At 47.9% G+C, this 20772-nt stretch overlaps 1 protein-coding gene across 1 annotated transcript in view; it reads left to right on the forward strand.

The window, feature by feature from the left end:
* The window catches only part of mocs3 (molybdenum cofactor synthesis 3), a 120678-nt gene that overhangs the window by 26168 nt on the left and 73738 nt on the right, over positions 1-20772 (forward strand). The window contains exons 3-4 of the mRNA XM_038814503.1: positions 3370-3462; positions 4538-4658. Of these exons, the coding sequence (XP_038670431.1) occupies positions 3370-3462; positions 4538-4658 (214 nt within the window). The remainder of the gene's footprint in view (positions 1-3369; positions 3463-4537; positions 4659-20772) is intronic.

Raw genomic sequence — 20772 nt, forward strand, 5'->3', positions numbered from 1 at the left:
CGATGGCGTCAATACTTTGCCTCAGGATCAGAGAATCCCGCCTGAGATTTTCTCCTTTGTTCCTCCCAGTGGCAATGGCCTGAATTTAGACTCTTAAGTAGTTTTGTGTTTGGGCGTCCGGTGGCGGCCATGGTGTGAGTGGTCGCACATTTGGCAGCTCCCGCTTGAGGCTGTTTTTTCGGACCTTTTCCCAGTTTGTAGGGTGGATGTTTTGTGGAAAAAAGGTGCATGGGTGACTGGAGAAAAGTTGAACTTCACTGGTGAGGCTGGCAGATGGATCCAGAGACAAGAAGTGAGTCAAGAAGAAGAGAGCAGTTGGACAAGAGAATCTTTGTGCTCCACAAATCAAGATGGCGGAGGGTGAAGGGTCTGTCTTGCCTGCCCAGTGGTCAACGGAGCAATTGGTGGATTTCTTAAATGAGATGTTTAGCCGACAGAGGAGGGAGGCCCAGAAGGACCGAGCCAAGGCGGTGGAACTCTTAAAAGTGGGAATTGACTGCGTGGAGCAAATGCTGGAGTCCCAGGGCCAGGCTATTCGGAAAGTGGAGGAGGCGGTGGGGGAGCACGAGGAGCAGTTGCCGCGTTGGTGGCTGAAGTGGGTCTGATGCGAGAGACCCAGAAGCGGTTAAAGGAGAAGGCGGAGGACTTAGAGAATCGCTCCTGGAGACAGAATCTAAGAATCGTGGGGATGCTGGAATGCATTGAGGGAGCGGGAGCTGGTAAGCCAAGATGTTGGAGAAGTTGATGGGGTAATCGGCCTTTGATTGGCACCTGGACATTGACCGAGCGCACAGGGCGTTGATGAGGAAGCTGCTGGCGAATGAGCTGCTGAGAGCGTTGGTGGTGCATCTTCACTGGTTTCTGGACAAGGAGAAGATATTGAGATGGGCGAGGCAGACGGAGATGCATCTGGTAGGGGAGCGAGCATCGGGTGTACCAGACTGAGTGAAGACCTGGCGAAGAGGTGAGCTGGGTTCAATTGGGTGAAGGCTGCCCTCTTTAAAAAGAGGGTGAAATTTGGGATGTTGTACCCGGCTTGCCTCTGGGTGACTTTTAATAGCCAAAAACAATGGGGGCAGCACGGTAGCATGGTGGTTAGCATAAATGCTTCACAGCTCCAGGGTCCCAGGTTCGATTCCCGGCTGGGTCACTGTCTGTGCGGTGTCTGCACGTCCTCCCCGTGTGTGCGTGGGTTTCCTCCGGGTGCTCCCGGAGGTGTCTGGCCCGTGATCAGTGCCCACCGATTGTCGGGCCTGCGTCTCTAAAAGACGCACTCTTTTCCCTCCATCGCCCCGCAAGATCAAGCCGCCATGTCTTGCGGGGCAGCGGGGGGGGAAGACGGCAACCGCGCATGTGTGCGTTGGCGCCGGCCAACCTGCGCATGCGCGGCTGACGTCACTTAGGCGCCGCCGGCCGCGTCATTCCCAGCGCGCCGCTTTGACGCAAGCGGGGGGGGGGGGGGGGGGGGGGGGGGGGAGATAGGGGGCAAGGAGCGGCTCCGACGCCGGAGTGAAACACTCCGGGTTTCACTCCGGCGTCGGCTGTTTGTCTCACTTTGGGAGAATTGCGCCCAATATTTTGGAACACCAGAGGAGGTTGAGTTTTTAAGGGCCAATGGACTGGCAGGAGAAGGAAAACATTGAATTGTGGAGAAGGTGTGAGGAGATGGGTGCTTTTTCTGTCCATTTTTTTCTTGTATCATTTTTCTCGTTTGTTAGTTGTTGGAGAACTTTTCTCCTTCGAGATGTTTTGTTGCATTGAGGGTGAATGCGTGTTTTTTCTTGATTCATTGTTGTTTGTGAGGTGTGTGAGCGGGGAGAGGGGTATCAGCGAGGAGGGAGGTAGGAGGCTTGGGCTAGCTGGGCGGGCTTGTTAGCGGCAGCTCAGTGGGGGTGATCAGATGATTAGTGAAGCAGAGAGGGATGTTTTGTTCAGGGGAAGGGGGCCTGCTGAAAAAGGTGTTGTTGCTGTGGCATAGCATGGGAGTCAGAAATGGATAGTTAAGAAGTCCGGGGGGGGACGGGACTTTGGGGTTGAAAAAGGAGGCAGAATGGTGGAGGATAATGGCAGGGAGGGTGGGGTGTGGGGTGTTGGTTATTTATTTGCCAAATTATTTCTTGTTTGTTCTCTTTTTGGTTTTGATTCTGTTTGATGTAAATGTCTTAATAAAAGACATAAAAAAAGGAGTTTATTTTTTAAGAAAACCATATATATTATTATATAAGAACTGATATTCTGTGATTCTTGACATTGAAATGAAATGAAAATCGCTCATTGTCACAAGTACGCTTCAAATGAAGTTACTGTGAACAGCCCCTAGTCGCCACATTCCGGCACCTGTTCGGGGAGGCTGGTACGGAAATTGAACCGTGCTTCTGGCCTGCCTTGGTCTACTTTAAAAGGCAGCTATTTAGCCCTGTGCTAAACCAGCCCACATCGAGGGTCAGTGAAGGCATAATCCCATCAACATTGAAACATCAATCTTAGCACCATTTATTTACAGTTATAGCAACTATTTCAGGTAAGTATGCATACTTTTTTTTCCAATTAAGGGGCAATTTAGCATGGCCAAGCTACCTAACCTGCACATCTTTGGGTTTTGGGGGTGAAACCCACGCAGACACGGGGAGAATATGCAAACTCCACACGGAGAGTGACCCAGGGCCTGGATTTGAACCCGGGTCCTCAGCACCGTAGTCCCAGTGCTAACCATTGCACCACGTGCCGCCCCTAGTATGCGGACTTTTGTAATTGAAATTCCTATTAGAGGAACTGCCCAATATCACATGAGAATTAAATCACAGAAGGCTGCTCAATCTTGATTTGGTGTTTATTTTCTTTTCCTTTTAATCGCCTATCTATTCGTAAATGTTGACATGGTCGTGTTTCAATCACCGTCAATAGTGTATGCCACATCCGCTCAACCCTTGTTGGAAACATCAATGTCATGTCATGAGCAGCATGGTAGCACAGTGGTTAGCATTGTTGCATCACAGCGGCAGGATTCCAGGTTCAATTCCCGGCTTGGGTCACTGTCTGCAGAGTCTGCATGTTCTCCCCGTGAGTGCGTGGGTTTCCTCCGGGTGCTCCAGTTTCCTCCCACAAGTCTCGAAAGACGTGCTGTTAGGTGAATTGAACATTCTGAATTCTCCCCCTGTGTACCCGAACAGGTGTGCCAGAATGTGGCGACACAGGATTTTCACAGTAACTTTATTACAGTGTTAATGTAAGCCTACTTGTGACAATAAAGATTACATAAATGTGTGCCCAGGTACTGAATTTGATACACTAATTGATTGGCTCCAGTGTAGCTCATTGTTTAAAATGCTCAAACTTTAACCTAAAATTAAAATGCTTTAATGCTTCTAGGTCAGCTGAATCTCTCCAAGAAAGCTGTTCTGATCGTTGGATGTGGAGGGCTAGGCTGTCCTGCAGCACAGTACTTGGCTGCCGCAGGCATTGGTAAGATTATACTCTGGGTTTTGAAGTTTGTGGGTTTTTTTCTCTAAAAGCTTTTATTAAGAGAGACTAAATCTGAGGGTGTTACTGGTCCACAAAATAAAATAAAATATTGATGATTGTGAACCAGTACTGTTACTGGAAGGATGAAGAGTTTGTTCTCTGGTTGGTGGGAAATGACGCATGATGTTCCCCAAGGATCTGTACTGCCTCCTCAGCTTTTCATCACATACATTAATAACTTGTTTAAAGAATAGGGAGTTGTATATCAAAATTTGCAGATCTAAATTGGAAGGCACAATGAATTGTGTGGATGGGAGGAGCAAGATACAAGGGACATAAGCAAATGCAAGTTGGTAAAACTATAACAGATGCAATTCCATATAGAAATTAGTGAAGTCATCTGAAAAGGACAAAATGGAGTATTTTCTTAATAATGAGATGCTAGGAGCTTGGTTGGAGTAAAGCGATTCAGGTATTGCATGTACACAAACCACTAAAAGCTAGGGCATGGTTATAAAATGCAGCCAAAAGGTGAGTAGATGCATCTTGAGGGGACTGAAATTCAAAATTGAGGATTTATAATTTGATGGCAATATTAATATCTGGGAGTGGAATGAATGTCCATTTTTGACAGAGCCCTTGTTTGTGCACTGGATCATGCATGGTACTATTTGATGATCCCTTTATTTTCCAGAGCTGCTTCAAGAGAAGCAATTCTTTACTCTGCCGGAATTCCTGACTTTATGAGATCCAACCCATTTACATTGCATGGCAAATCTCACAGCATCTGTAACAACAGAGAAACAACTGGATTAATACATTTTAAAAAAGTAATGCCAGTAAATCAGTCCAAGTGCCAGTGGCAACAGTCCCCTCTGAACCCTGATGTATTTTGTAGAGGCCAGTGATATGAAAATTGTATCACTTGCCTTTTGTTTGGAGTGATTATTTTGAGTACCTTTTATAAATCTACTACAAATAAAATTTGTTCAACATATTTAAATAAAACTTTGTGGTGGGGCCAGGCAGGCAAACGTTTGTGGCAATAAGTTGTAATGTGTAAATGTCAATTTAGGTCGATTGGGACTTCTTGATTATGATGATGTGGAGGTTAGTAACCTACAAAGACAGATTCTCCATGCAGAGGATAAATTGGGCATGTCGAAAGCTTTGTCTGCAGCAACCATGATAAATCGGTATGTATATTTGTTTATGTTTCTTTTTCATTTTGGAGTGCTGAACAAACTTATTTTCTTTTAAGGCGCAGCACCATGTCCCCAAGCCAACTGCTTCCACAGTTGACATATTTCGGCAACATCTTGAATTTAAGATCGTTCCTCTAACATTTATTACTCATCCTTTCACTCACTTTAGGTGTTGTTTCCTTTCTTATAAATGATAGCTCACCATCCGAAAACTCACCAAAGTGAGTGTTGCTGTGTCATCCAAATGTTACAAATGAATCGCGTGGGGGTGCCAGGGCGGTGTGCCGGGAATCGCCCGGCACTCCTGCGATTCTCCCACCCGGCGTGGGGGTCGGAGAATCGCGCCCAGGATCTTTGTGTCTCTGTAGCTCAGATGCTGACTAAATCAATCTTCTCAATGGAGATTAGAAGCAATCATTACGTAACAAATATTTGTTGACGAAGGAAAGAAAGTGAAAACTTGCATTTTTTTGGCACTTTCTATGGCCTTGGGTCTTAGAAATGTTTTGCGGCCAACAAGTTACGTTTTTGAAGTGTAGTGTAACCAAATGTAGCAGTCGGTTTATGTAGTGTTAAATTTAAAGCAGTCATTCTATCATTGACACTTAAATAGGTACATGTGCCCATTCAGCTGGAAAGATTAAATGACACTATTCAAATAAGTTCTCCCTGGTGTCCCAGCCAATGTTTGTCCCTCAATAAACATGGCAAACAACCACATTATCCAGTTATTAACTCATTGCTGTTTGTGGGAACTTACTCTATGGAAATTGGCTACTACAATTCCTGCATTCCAAAAGTGAGAACACTTCAAAAGTACTTCACTAGCTGTAAAGTGTTCTGGCACAACCTTAAGTAAATGTGTGTTTTCTCCTGTGATACTCATTTGCTGAAGTTACTCTGATAGTTTGGTAGGTGTCAAAGACATTTAGTGTTCAATCACTTAGGTGAGAGGATAGAATGCTAAAAGTCCAAGTTTGTCCACAAAACAAAGCTAGGTGGGAAGGTAAATGGCGAGGCGTATGCAGAAGGATATAGATAGGTTAAGTGACAAGGTGAAAATGTGGTGGATGGAATATACACAATATAGAACATACAGTGCAGAAGGAGATCATTTGGCCCATTGAGTCTGCACCGACCCACTTAACCCCTCACTTCCACCCTATCCCCGTAACCCAATAACCCTTCCTCACCTTTTTGGACATTAAGGGCAATTTAGCATGGCCAATCCACCTAACCTGCACGTCTTTGGACTGTGGGAGGAAACCCAAGCACGCGGAGGAAACCCACGCAGACGTGGAGATCGTGGGGGAGATGTGGGGGAAAAGAAAAAGACTTGCATTTATATCACACCTTACACAACCACTGGATGTTGCAAAGTACTTTACAGCCAGTGAAGTACAAGTGTCATAACTGATATGATATAGGAAAGTGGCAGCCAACTTGTTTACAGCAAGCTTCCACAAACAGCAAGTTGATAATAATCACACTGAAGTCCCAGACTTGATTATTGTGCTTAAGTCATAAAGTAGGACTTGGACCACAACCTTGTGACTCATAGGCAAGAGTACTACCAACCTAGCCATGGCTGACAAAGTGTGAAGTTATCTTCTTCGGAAGAAAAATAGAGAATTTTTTAAAGGGTGAGAGATTAAGAAATGTTGATATTCAGAGGGACCTTAGTGTCCTTGTATGAACCACAAAGTAAATATGCAAACACAGAAATTAGAAAGCAAATGGTTGCTAGCTTTCATTACAGTGGGACTAGGATATGAGTGAATAAATCTTACTGCAGTTGTACAGGGACATGAAGAGACCATGGGTGGGATTCTCTCAGCCCAGGACCGGGCCAAAAAATCCCCGCGACTGGTGCGAATCGCGTCAAGCCGCTCCAATGCCGGCACGCGATTCTCCGCAGCAGAATCGGTGCCATTGGCACTGGCATGGTTGGCGCGGCGCTGGTCGGGGGCCCTTCTACGTGGCTCCCCCCCGCCGATTCTCGGCCCGGGATGGGCCGAGTGGTCATCGTAAAAAAGCCGAGTCCACACCTGCTCTCAGCTGATAGGAACTTGGCATGGAATGGTCGGGAGGCGGCCTGTGGGAGGGGGGGGGGGAAGGAAAGAGGACGGGTCCGACCCCGGAGGTGGCCCTCCGATGTGGCGTGGCCTGCGATCGGGGCCCATCGATCGGCGGGCCGGCCTCTCTGGCTGGGGGCCTCCTTTCTTCCGCGCAGGCTCCTGTAGCCCTGCGCTATGTTGCGTCGGGGCCGGCGCGTTGAAGGGAGTCACTACACATGCACGCGTTGACGTTGGTGCCACTGCGCATGCGCGGACCCTGCGGCGCCCAGTTGACGCCGGGATCAGCAGCTGGAGCGGTATGAACCGCTCCAGTGCCATGCTGGCCCCCTGTAGGGGCCGGAATTGCTGATCTAGAAGCCGTGTTGACGCCGTCAAGAAATGCGTTGGCATTTCCGACGGGGTCAACACTTAGCCTCAGGATCATAGAATCCCGCCCCATATCCAATATACTGTAATATACAGATTTGGTCTTGTTACCCAAGGAAGGGTATAATAACCTGAGAGGGAGTGCAGTGAAGATTCACTAGACTAATTCCTGAGTTGAGAGATTGTCTCATGAGGAGAACTTGAGTAGAGTGGACATATGTTCCCTTAAATTTAGAAGTATGAGAGACGATTTCATTGAAACATCAATTTCTTAAGGGGCTTGATTCTGGGAAGATGTTTCCCCTGACTGGAAATTCTAGGAATTCTATGTCTAGGTGATTATAATCTTAGATTAAAGAGTTGTATGTGTAGAACTGAGATGAGAAGAAGTTGAGGGCTGTGGAACTTGAGAATTCTCTACACTGGAGGATTTGAATGCTAAGTAATTCAAGGTATTCAGGACGAAGGCCTTTTGGATACTAAGGAAATTAAGAGATATGGGTAGTGTGGGAAGGTGGAGTTGACATAGATTAACCATGGTCATATTGGATGATGGAGCAAACCCAGGACCAAATGGCCTATTCCTTCTTCTATTTCTTATGTACTTATATCACTTGGTTAAATGCTTAGATCTGAATAGTTAAAATGTTTTCTTCTGGGGGAAACATGCAAATATGTGAGGCATATGAACGTTATAGTAACATTTTTAAGAATGCAGATTTAAAACTCATGATCTGGGACTTCCATGTGAAACAAAGCATTTTGTTAAAATTTAATAAGATACACCATAGGAAGCACAATATTCTTAAAATGTTCCTTTTCTCCGGACATTCTGTTCCCACAGCAACTTGAACTTTGCTTTAAAAAGCTGCATAATTGTTGCAAACAGTTCTAGATATGTTCAATCAGACAGAGCTCTGAGGAAAGAACAGGGAAAGTGGGATTAGTTCAAAAGCTCTACCAAAAAGTCAACACAGGCACAATGGGCCAAATAGCGTCTTTCTGTGCTGTATGAATCTGGTTCCCTCATTGATGAATAATTCATCTCCCAATTAGAAAGCTAAGAATGCAATCTTAACATTCTCTGGATGAACACTCGTATAATAGAGGTGTGTCTTATCAGTACATTGGGGAAAAAAAACCCTAATTTCAAGATTATAGTAAATTTAAAATGATTAATGTTAAAATCTTAACGTAACTAATTTAAGTCTCAGCAATTTTGGTGTGTATTTGTCCAGAAGTTTAATAGTAATTAACACATTATAAATTGTGCCGAAAATTAATGCACAAATCTGTTCAAAACATCTTTTTGCTGACCAGCTTGATGAGTTGGTATGTATAGTTTCCAAATTAGGTACCATGATAAGCTACATAATTTAGTTTTATCTTTCCAGATTGATTGCTGATTTAGAACTCTATATTCTTAAAATGATTACTTGTTGGTTAAGGCTGCAAAATCACTAGTCATCTTTTAGTACTGTTCCCAGGTGGCCATTACTTGCGAAAGTCGTGCTCGTGAATTTCAGCAGAAGAAATCCATTGGATTACAACAAGGAGCACCTAATTGATGTCCTGAGCAGAGAGCTTGTCTTCATCTTGTGCAGGAAGTGTCCTTAATTGCAGCAACTTGAGCTCTGAGTTTCGGAATTTGGGCAGCAGTTGGCATCGCTGTGGTGCATTTGAGAGGTTGAAGGGTTTGTGGATAACACAGTTATAGAAGTGGTCAACCCGCAGTTTAATATTATGTAGGGAGGGAGGGAATGGGTGGCCACCAGACAGTCAAAGGGGAACAGACAGGTAGCACAGGGGATCCCATGTATGCATCCCAGACTCCAACCAGTATTCAGTATGCATACTGATGAGACTGATGGTTCATCTGGGGAGTGCAATCAGAGCCAGGTTCATGGCATCATGGGTATATGAATTATGGTAGAATGATGGGGTGTAGATTAATTTCTTCTTAGTCTAGGACAAAAGTTCGGCACAACATTGTGGGCCGAAGGGCCTGTTCTGTGCTGTATTTTTCTATGTTCTATGATACAGGGGATACTAGGAAGACTGAAAGTGGGTGATTCTGTTCGGAAAACAAAGGTTGTTTTAAGACATTTTTATTTGTATTGGTAAACATTAGAAATAAGGTATAGTTTTAAGTGGGTTTAAGTTAATGTTTCTGTGCCTGGAAGGTTAAAATCTATAGTTAAATTCATGCTGGACAAATGTGTTAGGTTGGTTAAGTTTTAACGGTGTTTCTACTGTGCTTAGAGAGCTATGGCGTGAAGAATAAATAAACCAGCAGTGATTGCGCAGCAACAGGGCTATGTGAGGCAGATAAACTTTTACATTTTCAATTTGGCTAATTTGATTTCAATTGGAGATAGGTAGTGAGAGAGAAGGCAACTCTCGCAGCTCTGCGAGAAGCAGTTGGTTCAGAAGGTTAGAGAGGGGGCATCTCTCAGCTTTAAAAAAAGCCATACCGTGGAGTAATGGTTAGGAAAACAAATGCAGAGATCTGAAGAGCAGCTAGTTAAGGAAACTAGAGAAATGAAGAGAAGTATTTAAGAAGTCTGGAATTAGGTGAACAGAGACCAGGGTGTTATTCAGAAGAATTCAAGGAAGAGTAATTCAAGTGTTCTGAGTTAAAGAGACAATTGCAGAAACCAGATTCAAGGGGGACAGCAGCCTTCAAAAGTAAATCAAATGTCTGAAACTGCTTTAGTAGAGTCTGGGAATTGAAAATTAAAGCAATTGTGAGCAGTTTGCACAGCAATCAAAACAAGGAATACAAGGAAAGTAGAAAAGAGCTCAAGCAGGGAGTTAGGAGGGCAAAAAGGGGTCACGAAATGCACTTGGCAGACAGGATTAAGGAGAATCCCAAGGCATTTTATATCTATATTGGGAACAAGAGGGTAGCTAGAGAAAGAGTTGATTCACTTAAGGACAAAAGAGGGAAATTATGTGTAGAACTAGAGGAAGTAGGTGAGGTCCTTCATGAGTATTTTGCATCGGTATTCACAAAGGAGCGGAACACGTTGATTGATGGTGTCTCAGAGGGATGTGTAAACACTTTAGAACAGGTTGTTATTACGGGGGAGCAAGTGTTAGCTGTGTTAAAAAGCATTAAGGTAGAAAAATCCCCAGGGCCAGATGGCATCTATCCCAGATTATTGAGGGAGACAAGTAATGAAATCGCTGGGCCTCTAACAGAAATCTTTGTGTCCTCGTTGGCCACAGGTGAGATCCCAGAGGATTGGAGGATAGCTAATGTTGTACCGTTATTTAAGAAGGGTTGCAAGGATAATCCAGGTAATTATAGGCCAGTGAGCTTGACATCAGTGAAAGTGAAATTATTGGAAAAGATTCTCGGAGATAGGATCTATGCACATTTGGAAGTGAATGGCCTTATTAGCGACAGGCAGCATGGTTTTGTCTGAGGGAGGTCGTGTTTCACTAACTTAATTGAATTTTTTGAGGAGGTGACAAAATGATTGACGAGGGAAGGGCTGTGGATGTTGTCTACATGGACTTTGGTAAAGCATTTGATAAGGTCCCTCGTGGCAGGCTGGTGCAAAAGATTAAATCACATGGGGTCAGGGGTGAACTATCTGGATGGATTCAGAACTGGCGGGGGAAGTTTTTTACACAAAGCGTGGTGGTGGCCTAGAATGCACTGTGAGGTGGTTGAGGCAGATGTGTTAGCGACCGTTAAGACTTATCTGGATAGGGACATGAACAAGCGGGGTGTAGAAGGATACAGGCGGTTGGTTTAGCTAGGGCACGTGATCGGCGCAGGCGTGGAGTGCTAAAGGGCCTGTTCCTGTGGTGTACTGTTCTTGGTTCTTTGTTGTTTGACAAAGAAATCCTAAAGAGGTTGATGTAAAATCCTGTTCTGGATTTACTGTTAAAAGTGGAATGGAAGCATTATTTACAAGTGTCATTTGAAAATCTGATCTGGATTTCAGAATGCAAACCGCTACGGGAAAGCATAATTATGAGAGAAAATTTTAAAGTGTGTTTTTGGGAGTGGAGTTTGGAAACTCAAGAGACTAATCATCTGGGGGGATTCTGAGGAGGCATCCACAAACATTCACTTGGGGTTCAGAGTGCAGGTGTGTATTTTCCCACAGTCATCTTGTGTGCTTAAAAGAGACTTTTTGCATTAATGAGACCATTGTAGCTAAAACGTACTTTGTAATCCATTTTATCCTAAAACCTTTGTTTACTTGTTAAGATAAGGGGGTGGTAAAGTAGCCCTATATTTCAATGTTTAATAAATGTTTTTCTCTTGTTGAAACCAGTTAACAATTCTTTAATTGTTTTTCCTCCACATTTTAATAAAAAAATGTACAAGTTATAGTCTTTTGAGCCACCTTTCCATTCTGGTATCTTCCTGCCCAGTTATAACACCAACAGGGTTCATAACCATTTGATAGTTCGGGGAATGTTTCTGCAGCCACAGACATGAATTCAGGATGGTGTGTTGCCTCCTTGGTGCCAGAGCCAAGGATGTCACTGAGTGACTGCAGAGACAAGAGAGTGAACAGCTGGCACACTTGGTCAATATTCGTCCAAACGACAGAGGCAGAATAAGGAATGTGGCTCTGCAGTCAGAATTTAGGGGGCTAGGTAGGAAATTGGCAAACAGAATTTCAAAAATATAATCTTTGGATTACTCCTAGCACCATATGCTCCTTGGGTATATAAATTGCAGAATAACAACAGATTAGTGCAAGACTGAAAAGGCGATGCTGGAGGGTAAAGTTTAGATTCCTGGGACATTGGAAAGAGTCAGGGGAACACCTCCCAAAAGAAAGCCAGGACTGAGTTCCTTGCAGAGTGTTTTGCTACTGCTGGCGGGTAAGGTTTGAATCGGGATTGTCCAAAAGGCAGCTCTTGGGCCACAACCTGGTCCATCAGGCCTCTCCGAGGTATGGCGGGGAGGGACTTTCAAAAAATTATTTCATGAGATGTGAGCATTGCTGGCTGGGCCAGCATTTATTGCCAATCCTTAAGTGCTCTTAATGGTGCAGCCTATGGTCAGCCATTTGACTTTTAATTTCAGATATTTGTTTGAATTTTAAAAATGCGGGTCGCTAGAGCATTCAATGGGTCTCTGAATTACTAGTCCAGTAAGAATACCAGTTTCTGGTGTGGGGGAGGAGAAGAGACTGGGTGTAGAGGAACTGGCTGCTGTTGTGTATGCAAAAGAGAGGGTGTGTCTGTGTGTGAGAGTGAGGGTGTGTCTGTGTGTGACAGAGAAAGAGGGGGTGTCTGTGTGAGAGAGAGGGGGTGTCTGTGTGTGAGAGAGAGGGGGTGTGAGAGAGAGGGGTGTCTGAGAGAGAGGGGGTGTCTGTGTGTGAGAGAGAGGGGGTGTGAGAGAGAGAGAGGGGGTGTCTGTGTATGAGAGGGAGAGAGGGGGTGTCTATGTATGAGAGAGAGAGAGAAGGGCTGTCTATGAGAGAGGGTGTGTCTGTATGTGAGAGAGAGGGTGTCTGTGAGAGAGGGTGTGTGTGTGTGTGTGTGTGTGTGTGAGAGAGGGTGTGTCTGTGTATGAGAGAGAGAGAGGGGGTGTCTATGAGAGAGGGGTGTCTGTGAGAGAGAGGGGGTGTCTGTGTGTGTGTGTGAGAGGGTGACTATGTGAGAGGGGGTCTGTGAGAGAGAGGGGGTGTCTTTTTGTGAGAGAGAGAGGGTACCTGTGTGTGACAGAGAGGGGGTGTATTTTTGTGAGAGAGAGTGGGTGTCTGTGTGTGAGAAAGGGGGTGTCTGTGTGTGTGAGAGAGAAGAGAGGGGGGTGTCTGTGAGAGAGGAGGGTGTCTGCGTGTGGGAGAGGGGATGTCTGTGTGTGGGAGAGGGGATGTCTGTGTGTGAGAGAGGGGGTGTCTGTGAGAGAGAGGGGGTATCTGTGTGTATGAGTGTGTGTGTGAGAGAGAGAGGTGTCTGTGTGAGAGAGAGGGGTGTGTGTGAGAGAGAAGAGAGGGGGGTGTCTGTGTGAGAGAGGAGGGTGTCTGCGTGTGGGAGAGGGGATGTCTGTGTGTGATAGAGGGGGTGTCTGTGAGAGAGAGGGGGTATCTGTGTGTAAGTGTGTGTATGTGTGTGTGAGAGAGAGAGGTGTCTGTGTGAGAAAGGGGGTGTGTGTGAGAAAGGGGGTGTCTGAGAGAGAAGGGGGGGGTGTGAGAGAGGGGGTGTCTGTGTGAGAAAGGGTGTCTGTGTCTGTGAGAGGGGATGTCTGTGAGAGAGGGGGTGTCTGTGAGAGAGGGGGTGTCTGTGAGAGAGGGGGTGTCTGTGAGAGAGGGGGTGTCTGTGAGAGAGAGGGGGTGCATCTGTGTGTGAGAGAGAGGGGGTGCATCTGTGTATGAGAGACGGGGTGTCTGTGTATGAGAAAGAGGGGGTGTCTGTGTGAGAGAGGGGGTGTCTGTGTGAGAAAGGGGGTGTCTGTGTGTGGGAGAGAGGGGAGTCTGTGTGTGAGAGAGGGTGTACCTGTGTGTGCGAGAGAGGGGTTGTCTGTGTGTGTGTGAGAGAGAAGAGAGGGTGGTGTCTGTGTGTGAGAGAGGAGGGTGTCTGTGCGTGAGAGAGGGGGTGTCTGTGAGAGAGAGGGGGTATCTGTGTGTATGTGTGTCTGTGTGTGTGTGAGAGAGAGAGAAGGTGTCTGTGTGAGAGAGAGGGGGGTGTGTGTGAGAAAGGGGGTGTCTGTGTGTGAGAAAGGGGGTGTCTGTGAGAGAGAGAGAGAGAGGGGGGATGTGAGAGAGAGAGAGGGTATCTGTGTGTGAGAAAGAGGGGGTGGGTCTGTGTATGAGAGACGGGGTGTCTGTATGAGAAAGAGGGGGTGTCTGTATGAGAGAGAGGGGGTGTCTGTGAGAGAGAGAGAGGGTCTCTGTGTGAGAGAGAGGGGGTGTCTGTATGAAAGAGAGAGGGGTTGTCTGTGTGAGAGAGAGGGGGTGTCTGTGACAGAGAGGGGTTGTCTGTGTCTGTGAGAGAGGGAGTGTCTGTGAGAGAGAGGGGGTGTCTGAGAGAGAGGGGGTATCTGTGTGTGAGAGAGACGGGGTGTCTGTGTATGAGAAAGAGGGGGTGTCTGTATGAGAGAGAGGGGGTGTCTGTGAGAGAGAGAGAGAGAGAGAGGGTCTCTGTGTGAGAGAGAGGGGGTGTCTGTATGAAAGAAAGAGAGGAGTTGGCTGTGTGAGAGAGAGGGGGTGTCTGTGAGAGAGAGGGGGTGTCTGAGAGAGAGGGGGTGTCAGAGAGAGGGGTTGTCTGTGAGAGAGAGGGGGTGTCTGTATGAGAGAGAGAGAGAGAGGGGGTGTCTGTGTGTGAGAGAGGGGGTGTCTGTGTGTGAGGGAGGTGTCCAGGAGAAGTTGGCCCACAACTGGGACGGGATCTAGATGTGGACAGGGTTCTGAACATCAGAATCCTCACCTCCTACAACGAACAGACCCTGAAGGTTGCGGGGGTGACCGAGGACCGACATAAAGGTTGCCGTACAGGGCAGAGGTGAGGATTCGGTAGCCCCCACCCAGATGATCTGTCACACGTGAGTTGTCAATGCCAAACAGAATGACCCATCCCACCCACTGACCACATGCCCATTCTCCCACAGGATCCTTATCCGAAGGTAGTGGCCAATCTGGGATGGCCCCTCACCCTGCCATGACACTACCTCGGATGGGAGCACCGAAGACACCACTGTATTTACGGCACAGCTGCCATCCCTACCCTCCACCAGTGCAGAGACACACACCTTGATGGGTGACAGTAGTGTTCAGGCTTCTGGGGCGCACTGTGGTGAGCACCACATAGTTGCCAATGTGTGTGTAGGGGTGAGTGTGCGCTTCGGTGGGAAGGGGGGGGGGGGGAGGTAGGGGGTGAGGGTACTTTGTGGGGGGGGAAAGGGGTGGAGGAATGGTTGGGAGGGTGGGGAGGCACCATCAGGGGTATGGGGCAGTTGGGCACCCATGTTTATAGAATTTTAAAAAGTTGACCTTGATCAATATGACCACTATGGCGCTTTCCTCCGCTATGCAGGCCAAGCACCAATCCCATGCCCCAGCTCCCCAGACGGAGGTCCTGGATGCCTTCCTCCTCTCCCCGGCACACCAGATGATGGGTGTGAGCGAGTACTCGGCAGACAGGCAGGGTTCAGACCATGGCACAGATTGAGGCTCACCAGCTCTTAGTGAGTTATCATCACCCACCTGCTCTTGACAGTGACACGCTGACACTCCTGTCACCCTGGAGTGATGTTACACAGATCATGGCAGGGTGGGGAATCGTGAGGCCGGAGAGGAAAGGTGGGTGGGGGTCTGAGGAAGGGGAGGTGTTCGGGAAAGGGGGAATGATAGACGAAGCCATGTCCTATCTGAAGCGGGTGAGGATGAGGGCTTCCCTGGCCCTCTGGGCTTGCCGGATCCTCGCTGCTGCCGCCTGTCCTCCATCCTCCAGTTCGTCCTGGGGGTCCGCCCTGGGCTCGTCCTCCAGCCCCTCCTGGTCTGGCTCCTCCTGGTGCTCCTTCACCTCCAGCATGTTGCCCTGCTGTTGTGCCAGGTTGAGGAGGATACAGCAGACACTCTTTGGGGAGGGGGTGTACTGCATTACACCACCAGAGAGGTTGAGGCATTGGAATTGCATCTTCAGGAGTCCGATGCACCGCTTAATGACAATCCGGGTGGCCGCAAGGGCCTCATTGTATCGGGTCTCCCCATTGGTCACTGGCCTCTGTACTGGCATCATTAGCCAGATCCTCAGCGGGTACCCCTTATCCTCAAGAGCCAGCCAGCCAGCAACCTGGGGTGGTCCTTGAAGAGGCCGAGGTTATTTGACTGCCCCAGTCTGTAGCTGCCGTGCACACTCCCTGGGAAGCGTGCACACACGTGCATGATCTTCATGTGGTTATTGCACACGAGCTGGACTTTCAGGGAGGGGAAACCTTTTCTGTTGATGTAGGGCACTCCCAGACGGCCTGGTGAGTGCAAGGCGACATGCGTGCTATCTATTAGCCCCTGGACCTGGGGTATCCCGTCGATGGCGGAGAATCCTGATGCCCGGGCATCTTGTTGGGCCTGATCCATGACAAAGTTTATGTAGTTCGCTGCCCGGGCAAACACGGGATCCGTGACTTCACGGATGCACTTGTGGGCTGTAGCTTGTGAGATGCCACACACGTCCCTGGAATGATCCTGAGGCATTGCAGTTCAGGGCTGTGGTGACCTTGACAGCTACCCGTTTCGGGTATTCTCCTCCACATGGTGCCAAGTCCAGGAGGACACAGAATTGCTCATTTGCAGACATGATGATCTGAATGGCCTCTTTCAGTGCTGTAACAGTTTATTTTGTGGTTTGATATGGTTATGGTATCCCATTGGATGCCCTCCTTGTAAGCGTATGAATGTCTTTCTTTAACTTCCTTTGACCAGTTTAACCAATTCCTCAGTTTGTGCCCTGCCAAGCCTTCTATTATTAACGTTTTTTTTTGTAAATGTTTTTATTCTCCATTTTCACATTTTCCTTCAAAATTTACACCCCACCCACAGACAGTAAATGGTAACAAATACAGAATCAATCCCCTTAACAATAACAACGATCCCATCCCATCATATCCCCCCCCCCCCCCCCCCCCCCCCCCCCCCCCACACACACACAACCACACACTCAATGCCGTCTAACCTCTGAAAGAGTGCCCAACTCCTCCCGTCCACTACCTCTTGTAAAACTCCTTCCCCCAACCTTGGTTCCTTCCCCCAACTTTCCACCCCGGCTAGACCACTCGGACCCTGTACTGCCAGGCTCTGATAGCCGCAGCCCCTCTCCCCACCTCACTCCCGTTCACTGGCCGGCTTAGACTGGCCAGCATGGAGGCCCCCCGCCCGGGTCCCTTTCCCCCTTGCCGACCCTAGGAAAACCCCCAAATCCCCTTTAGCACACAAACTCCGCATATCCACCTACACCTCAAAGAGCCCTCACTTCGAGTGAAAGTCCCATCACTTCCCTTGTCCAAATATATACAACATTGGCTCCTTTAGCCCACACACCCGCACGCAGTGAAACAAAAACGAAGAAAATACAGTCCTGAGGTTACATCGGCACATGGCCATTTCTCAATTTCTCAGTTCTGCCACTGTCCTTCTGCCTTCGCAAACTCTCCCGCTGTTCCAAAATAAAAGTCCTTGAGCTTATAAGTCACCCTCAGCTTCGCTGGATATACAATGCTGCTCTTCACCTTGCTAATGTACAGTGCCCTCTTCACCCGGTTGAACGGCGCCTGCCTCTTCGCCAGCTCCACTGTAAAGTCCTTGTGTACACGTATATCAGCTCCAGCCCACTGCACCACCCGCTTCTGCTTGGCCCAGGACAAGACCTTCTCCTTCACACTGTACCTACTGAAGCACAGAGTCACTACCCTTGGCGGCTCACTCGCCTTTGGAACAGGCCTCCACGACCGATGAGCCCGATCCAGTTCATATCGGGAGGGATCCTCCCCCTCCCCCAATAGTTTCGCCAGCATAGCGGCAAAATACTCAGTCGGCCTCGGCCCTTCAACTCCTTCGGGCAGCTCCACAATCCTCAAATTCTGTCGCCTGGATCTGTTTTCCAGGTCTTCCATTTTCCCTCGCAGATCCTTGTTAATCTCCATTACATAGAATTACATAGAATTTACAGTGCAGAAGGAGGCCATTCGGCCCATCGAGTCTGCACCGGCTCCTGGAAAGAGCACCCTACCCAAGGTTAACACCTCCACCCTATCCCCATAACCCAGTAATCCCACACAACACTAAGGGCAATTTTGGACACTAAGGGCAATTTATCACGGCCAATCCACCTAACCTGCACATCTTTGGACTGTGGGAGGAAACCGGAGCACCTGGAGGAAACCCACACACACACGGGGAGGATGTGCAGACTCCGCACAGACAGTGACCCAAGCCGGAATCGAACCTGGGACCTTGGAGCTGTAAAGCGATTGTGCTATCCACAATGCTACCGTGCTGCCCTTCCGCATCTCCTTCCCCATCGACGTAAGTTGATCACCTGCAATAATGTCTCCTCCACTTCCTTCAGCGCCTCCCCTTGCTCCCGCACCTCCGCCACTGCGCTCACCACTGCCGTCGTCACCTCCTCCACCAGCACACTCAAAACCTCCCTCATCTCCTTCCTCATTGTCTCCATGTATTTTGTACATTCTCTTTGCTGCAGCTTCAGCCAAATCTTTCACTGTTTCTGCTGGGTCTGGAAACCAAGAAACATACCATTCCTGGGGGAAAGTACTCCAACATTCACCTACGTCTTTTCATCAAAATTCCACCCCGTATTGATTAAAAAAGCTCTTTTCTGTAACCTTGGGCAGGAGCTGCCTTGTGTGTGACCCCTTACTCCATGGTCCACACCGGAAGCCATTAACGTTTTAATTGGAACTGTTTATTCTTTCCTTGTGATGTTGATGTTCCATGCAGTGGTTTCTTAACATTTTCTTTTTTTTAGGTCTTTCCATAACTTCACTAAACCAACTTTAAGCCTACTGTGCTCGGCATTATTCTCTAATTTCCCTGAGTTGTCCAGATTGATGCAAAGAATATCGTAGTCATTGATGAGCAGTCATTTATAAACCATTAATTTATTGTTTCTTGAAATAAAATGGCACTGAGGGCTATTAAAGTTTTAAGAGGATAGTTTATTTTTATAAAATTATTGCTTGGTGGTTTGGAACTTGAATATTTCTGAAAAGAGACATGTTGCCGAATCTTTTCATCTTCCACTCACCAGGGAAAACATAAGAATGCCAAGTTTTAAACTATCAGTTTTTAAAAAAATAAACATTTAATTGAAGTATTTATGGTTTTACAACAACAACAATGTACATGAATTTATAAACATAGTGCAAAAGTCGTCTTCCTCCCTTACAGGTCCCACCTTTACTAACCCCCAACTCTAAACTAAGCTACCCCCCCCCCACCTGCTGACGGTTAATTTTCCGCAAAGCAGTCGACAAACGGCTGCCACCTCCGGGCGAACCTTAACATTGATCCTCTCAAGGCGAACTTGATTTTGTCCAGACGGAGAAAGCTAGCCATGTCAGTTAGCCAGGCCTCCGTCATCGGGGACTTTGGATCCCTCCAAGCTAATAGAATCCGTCTCTGGGCTACCAGGGAAGCAAAGGCTAGAATGTCTGCCTCTTTCTCCTCCTGGATTCCCGGGTCTACCGACACTCCGAAAATCGCCACCTCTGGACTCGGTACCACCCTTGTTTTTAACACTCTGGACATGACATCCGCAAACCCCTGCCAGAAACTCCTAAGCTTTGGGCATGCCCAGATCATATGGACATGGTTTGCTGGCCCTCCCGCACACCTTGCGCACCTATCTTCTACCCTAAAGAACCTGCTTATCCGGTCCACTGTCATGTGGGCCCGGTGAACGACCTTGAGCCTGGCACATGTTGTGGACGCGTTGACTCTAAGCGTCCTCCCGGGGACCATCCTCTATCTCTCCTCCCAACTCCTCTTCCCACTTGCGTTTCAGCTCCTCGGTCTGTGTCTCCTCTGACCCCATGAGTTCCTTGTAAATGTCAGAAACCCTCTCTTCTCCCACCCATCCTCTAGAAACTACCCTGTCCTGTATCCCTCTTGGTGGTAGGGGCGGGACGGTTGAGACCTGGCTGCATTGGAAGTCCCGCGTCTGCAGGTACCTAAATTAATTTCCCCATGCCAATCCAAATTTCCCCTCCAGCTCCCTCAGGCTAGAAAAGCTCTACTCTACTAACATATCCCCCATCCTCTCAATCTCTGCTCTCTGCCATTTCCGGAACCCTCCATCCAGCCTTTCCGGGGAAAACCGGTGATTATTACAGATTGGAGACCACACCAATGCTCCCTCCATTCCCACATGCCTCCTACATTGCCCCCAGACCCTCAGGGCCACCCCCACCACGGGGCTGTTGGAGTACCGTGGTGGCGAGAACGGCAGAGACGTCGTTACCAATCACCACCCACTTCCTGATCATGGCTATAATAATTAATAAAGTTTGGCAATGTCACCCCACCCTACCCCCTGGCTCCGCTCAAGCATCTTTTTTACCTGCGGGGTCTTACCCGTCCAAACAAAGCCCGTGATCACCTTATTGACCCGTTTAAAGAAGGACCGTGGAATAAAGATTGGGAGACACTGAAACACAAACAGGAATCTCGGGAGGACCGTCGTTTTCACTGTCTGTAGCCTCCCAGCCAGTGACAACGGAAGCGCTTTCCACCTCCGAAAATCGTCCTTCATTTGGTCTACTAATCGGGCCAAATTTAACTTGTGTAGCCGTTCCCATTCCGGTGCCACCTGGATGCCTAGGTATCGAAAGCTTCCCCCTACCAACCTAAACGGCAGCTCCCCCAGTCGCCTCTCCTGCCCCCTTGCCTGGACCGCAAACATCTCACTATTTTCCATATTTAGTTTAAACCCCGAAAACCGGCTAAATTCCCCCAGAATCCTCATAATTTCCTCCATCCCCTCCAGTGAGTTCTAAACATACAGGAGCAGGTCGTCTGCGTAAAGCGAGACTGTGTTCCATTCCCCCCGGACCAGCCCCTTCCAGCCCCTTGAGGCTCTCAGCGCAATTGCCAGCGGCTCTATGGCTAACGCGAACAGTAGTGGGGAGAGGGGGCATCCCTGTCTCGTCCCCCGATGCAGCCTGAAAT

This window comes from Scyliorhinus canicula, chromosome 1 (genome assembly GCF_902713615.1).
Source record: "Scyliorhinus canicula chromosome 1, sScyCan1.1, whole genome shotgun sequence".
Taxonomy (NCBI): Eukaryota; Metazoa; Chordata; class Chondrichthyes; order Carcharhiniformes; family Scyliorhinidae; genus Scyliorhinus; species Scyliorhinus canicula.